Raw genomic sequence first — 4,019 nt, 5'->3', positions numbered from 1 at the left:
CCTTCAGCACAGCTGGGGCAGGAGGGTGTCAGGGATGGAGTGACCCCGGGGGAGGGCAGGGCAGTCACAGGGAGATCCACCTGCCCCTGCCCCGGACCCCTGCTGTATCTGTGTGCTCTCCTCCGCCACACTTGAGGACCCCCAGGGGGCAGGGTCCCTCCCTCACTGCAGGGCCTGGCACTCACGGGCAGCAACTCTCTTGCGCAGGAAGGGCTGGATGTACCGGGGGATGATACAGAAGACGAGCAGCACTGCGGGCAGTCGGGTTCTGTCAGGGGTCTCGTGCCCCAGACCTGCACCAGCCCTGCCATCCCCTGCCCTGAGCCCGCCCGGGCTACCCCACACTCACGGTTGGCCATGCCACAAAGGGGCTTGAAGACGAGGACAATGTAGCAGAGGAAGTAGAGGGCGGGGATGGCACGCTCGCACCGGTCCTTGGCATCATCGAAGACCCGCAGGCAGCGGCGGTATGGTGTGCCCAGCTCCTGGTTGCAGAGCTCACCTATGCCCAGCAGCCAGCGCCACACGTTGCGCAGGACCCGGGCTGCAGGCAGTGCATTGGGTCAGGGTGGGGGCTGGCTAGGCCACAGGCATGGGCCCTGGGGCGGCCCCCACTCACCAACATGCCGCACTGAGTCCATGACAGAGTGGAAGAACTTGCGCACGCGGTCTCCCACCACCTTGGCCTTCTGGGCGATAGCCTTGATCTTGTTCAGCGCACCTGGGAGGGCAGCACATGAGTGCCCTGCAGGGGCTGGTTGCACCCTGGGGGGGGTCCCACAGGTCCCTGTTCCATGCAGACCCCCGGGACTCACTGAGCAGTGGCTCCCGTGCCCGCTGTAGCATCTCGGCTGTTTGGTTGAGAGCGAGCTCGGCGCCGCATGACACAGCCTCGCTGGCACGGGTGAAGTTACGCACAATGTTGGCACAGGGACCCTGCATGGCCATGCCCATCGCCAGCACCAGCAGCAGCCCCTTTGCCTCCTCTGCAGGGCATGGGTGGGAGGTACCAGGTGAGTGAAAGGCAGGGGTGGGCCCAGGCCTGTGCCAAGCCCAGGGTCCTCTAGATGGGAGCAGGGGGTGCAGGGTGCAGTGCCAGGGCCGTGCAGGACTCACTGCAGGCTGGGGTAGGGGCTGGCCCATGTGCCTGCCAGGGCAGTTCTGCAGCATGAGGCCAACCCCGTGTGTGGTTGGGGGTGGGCACAGGGCCTTGTGGCGCTTACTGGAGAAGACATGGGGCAGGCTCAGCAGCACAGTAAGCCGCACCTTGCTAGAGAAGGCCATGCCCAGCCCCAGTCCCATGCCCAGGCTGACGGTAGAGGCCAGGCAGTACCAGATGCTGTAGCTCTGTGCCAGCAGCACCATGGCCCCATACAAGCTGGCCAGGGCCATGCCCAAGAGGAAGCCACCCATGCTGCGCACCACGCTGCGCACCAGGCTCTCCTCCACTGGGTCCCTGGGCCACTGGCGCCTGCCTGCTCCCCGACCCCTGGGCACCAGGGCCCTGCGGAGGCGGGAGACCAGACCCATGTGGCAGCGTCGTGGCATCGGTTTCTGCTCTGCAGCAAGGCCTGGGGTGGGAGAGATGAGGGGCAGCTGGGACCAAGCCCCACAGCAGCTGCCCCAGAGGCCTCCCTGCCTTGGCTCCCCCAGCTCCAGGCTGGCACCATCCCACTGGCTCCTGCCAGCTCAGCGTTGGCACCTGTGGGGCTGGGGCAGGGTGAGGGAGCTGGCACAGGTAGTGGGCACAGCTGGTGCTGGGTGTGGGGCTGCTCCTGCACCACATCACAATGGGGCAGGTTCCACGCATGTGGCATCATGGCCTGTTGCCGGGAGACAGCATCACTGGCCACGTAGCACCATGGCATTGCCAGCCGCATCAGGAAGGCCAAGGCGGAAACCACCCAATACAAGTCAGTACTCTCCCCCAACCCCCCACCTCAGCCCTGGAGTGGGGGCCCCAGCACTGACCCCCCATGCACACAGCCTTGAAGCGTGCCGTGTGCCGCTTGCTTCCCGCCTGCTGTGCCTGCTTCCTCTGGAGCCACCCGGATCAGTTCCGCCCCAGCAAGTTCCTGCTGGGCGCCAGCATTGGGGGCTGCCTCGCCCTAGGTCAGTCTGCCTAGGGCATGAGGGCAGTGTGGGGCTGAAGGCCTGTGGGTACGGGTTGGGGAGGCAAGGCTGGGATAGGTGGCGGTCGTCCCTCAGCTCTTGGGGGACACTGCCCTGATGCCATGGGGATGGGCACAGGGCAGGACAGCCATGTGCTGGAGGGAGGTGGGGGCTGTCACCCAGGATAGGGTGGGGATCCCAGCTCCTGGCTCTTGGCCCAGGCCTCTCCCAGGTCCTCATCGTACCCATGAGCATTAAGGAGAGCCACAAGGTCCAGCTGATGTACGGACTGGCAGGTGAGTGCTATGGTGGGGGCTGCCCCAGGCATGGGGGTCCCTGGCGCACTGATACCCTGTGGGGTGGGACGTGGGGTTCAGTGCTCTTGGCTGCTGTGCTGGGGCCTCCAATGGGCCCTGAGAGGGGACAGAGAGGGACACCCCCAGCTCTGATCTGCTCCCACCACAGGCATCAGTGCCCTGGGTTGGGGCATCTCGCCGCACTTCCGCTGCACCAGCCTCCTCCTTGTCCCCAAGTTCCTGGGCAAGGAGGGGCGGCTCTATGTGCTCACCTTTGTCCTGGCCGCTGTCTATGATGGTAAGGACACCCACACAAGGCCCTCCAGGTGCCACGCTCCCTGCCCGCCTTGTACCCATGGCAGTGATCTTGGCACCCCCAGGCCCCATCGCCAACCTGTGGCACAACCTGGAAGAGGTGGTGCGCTCCATGGGCTGCACCGTGGAGCTACAGATCAACCACAGCCAGAAGATCTGGCACGTGTCCACAGCTCCCATGCGCATGGTGCTGCGTGACATGGTGGTGAGCAGGGAGGGGACAGGACCCCTTGGGCTCAGGGAGCCCAGTGCGGGGGCCAAAGCATCTCTGGCTGGCAGGGGATGGAGCTGCTTTGCCCCCATCACACCGTGCCTGTCTCTGGCAGAGGAGTGGGCGCAGACTCAATGAGGAGACGCAGAATGTGTCCCGCACCTTTGCGGGGCTGAACGAGCAGGTGGCCAGTGAGGAGGGCTATGACCTGCAGCAGCCACGCAGGCACCTGCCCCGCCATGCCCTCAGCACCCAGACACTCTATGAGATGAAGACCCGAATGCGCTGCAAGTGTGAGTGGGGGGGCTGCGATGTGTATGCCAGGGACCGGGGCACACACAGGGGCTGGAAGGGGAATTCACACTGCACCGTGCCCACCCTGGGACATGGGAGCAGGAGGGGGCTGGGTTGGGCCGGCCCCAGCAAACACCCTTTGCCCTGCAGATGTGATTGATAAGGCCATTGAGCGCTGCCAGGCCTGGTTTGAAACCAAGCATGAATCCTGCATGCGGCACATTGTGGTGCCACTCATCAGCCACCTGCTCTGCCTTCCCATGAAGTTCAAATTCCTCTGCCACATTGTCAAGGGTGAGGCACCAGCTGGCTGGGCCCCATGGGGTGGGGGGTGCTGGGGCCCCATGTTGAGACCTGGCACCCCATCCTCCCCCACAGTGATTTACATCTGGTGCCGGGACCGCATTCCTGTGGAAGGCAACTTTGGACAGACCTACGACAAGGTGAACGCCTCTGTCAACCACCTGCAGCAGGACTTCAGTGCCCAGCTGGTCATCCAGGTGCGGAGTCCCCCCTGCCAGAGCCTGGTCACAAGACCCAGGGGCTCTGCAGAGCCTGGGGCCCTGAGACCAGCACTGACCCCCACCCTGGCCAGGAGGAGCACCAGGACATGCTGGTGGGTGTAAACATATCACGGGAGCATCTAGTGGCAGAGGTGATGGCCACGCTGCACCAGCGCAGTGCCCAGCTAGGCACTGCCATGGCCGTGGTGCGCGTCCTGCTCTCCTGCACCTTCATCTTCATCTTTATCTCGTGAGTGCCCACACGGGGGGGGGGGGAGGGGGGGGGCA

General features: G+C 64.8%; 2 protein-coding genes across 2 annotated transcripts in view; one reads left to right on the top strand and one right to left on the bottom strand.

Annotated features, from left to right (window-relative positions):
• DCST2 (DC-STAMP domain containing 2) overlaps positions 1–1,938 on the bottom strand; it is a 6,225-nt gene extending 4,287 nt beyond the window's left edge. Inside the window, exons 1-7 of the mRNA XM_025212624.1 lie at positions 1,729–1,938; positions 816–1,603; positions 620–721; positions 350–544; positions 186–251; positions 81–108; position 1 (exon numbers count right to left, since the gene is read on the bottom strand). The exon at position 1 is cut by the window's left edge and continues 185 nt beyond it. Of these exons, the coding sequence (XP_025068409.1) occupies position 1; positions 81–108; positions 186–251; positions 350–544; positions 620–721; positions 816–1,603; positions 1,729–1,880 (1,332 nt within the window). The 5' untranslated portion in view covers positions 1,881–1,938. The remainder of the gene's footprint in view (positions 2–80; positions 109–185; positions 252–349; positions 545–619; positions 722–815; positions 1,604–1,728) is intronic.
• A 38-nt stretch (positions 1,939–1,976) lies between these two features.
• DCST1 (DC-STAMP domain containing 1) overlaps positions 1,977–4,019 on the top strand; it is a 4,639-nt gene continuing 2,596 nt past the window's right edge. The window contains exons 1-8 of the mRNA XM_006030993.1: positions 1,977–2,112; positions 2,334–2,408; positions 2,578–2,706; positions 2,789–2,928; positions 3,050–3,227; positions 3,379–3,522; positions 3,607–3,728; positions 3,824–3,981. Of these exons, the coding sequence (XP_006031055.1) occupies positions 1,977–2,112; positions 2,334–2,408; positions 2,578–2,706; positions 2,789–2,928; positions 3,050–3,227; positions 3,379–3,522; positions 3,607–3,728; positions 3,824–3,981 (1,082 nt within the window). The remainder of the gene's footprint in view (positions 2,113–2,333; positions 2,409–2,577; positions 2,707–2,788; positions 2,929–3,049; positions 3,228–3,378; positions 3,523–3,606; positions 3,729–3,823; positions 3,982–4,019) is intronic.

The sequence above is a fragment of the Alligator sinensis genome, unplaced genomic scaffold, assembly GCF_000455745.1.
Source record: "Alligator sinensis unplaced genomic scaffold, ASM45574v1 scaffold1165_1, whole genome shotgun sequence".
NCBI classification, from domain to species: Eukaryota; Metazoa; Chordata; order Crocodylia; family Alligatoridae; genus Alligator; species Alligator sinensis.
Note: the sequence above shows the minus strand (reverse complement) of the source record. Positions and strands in the feature narration are given on the sequence as shown.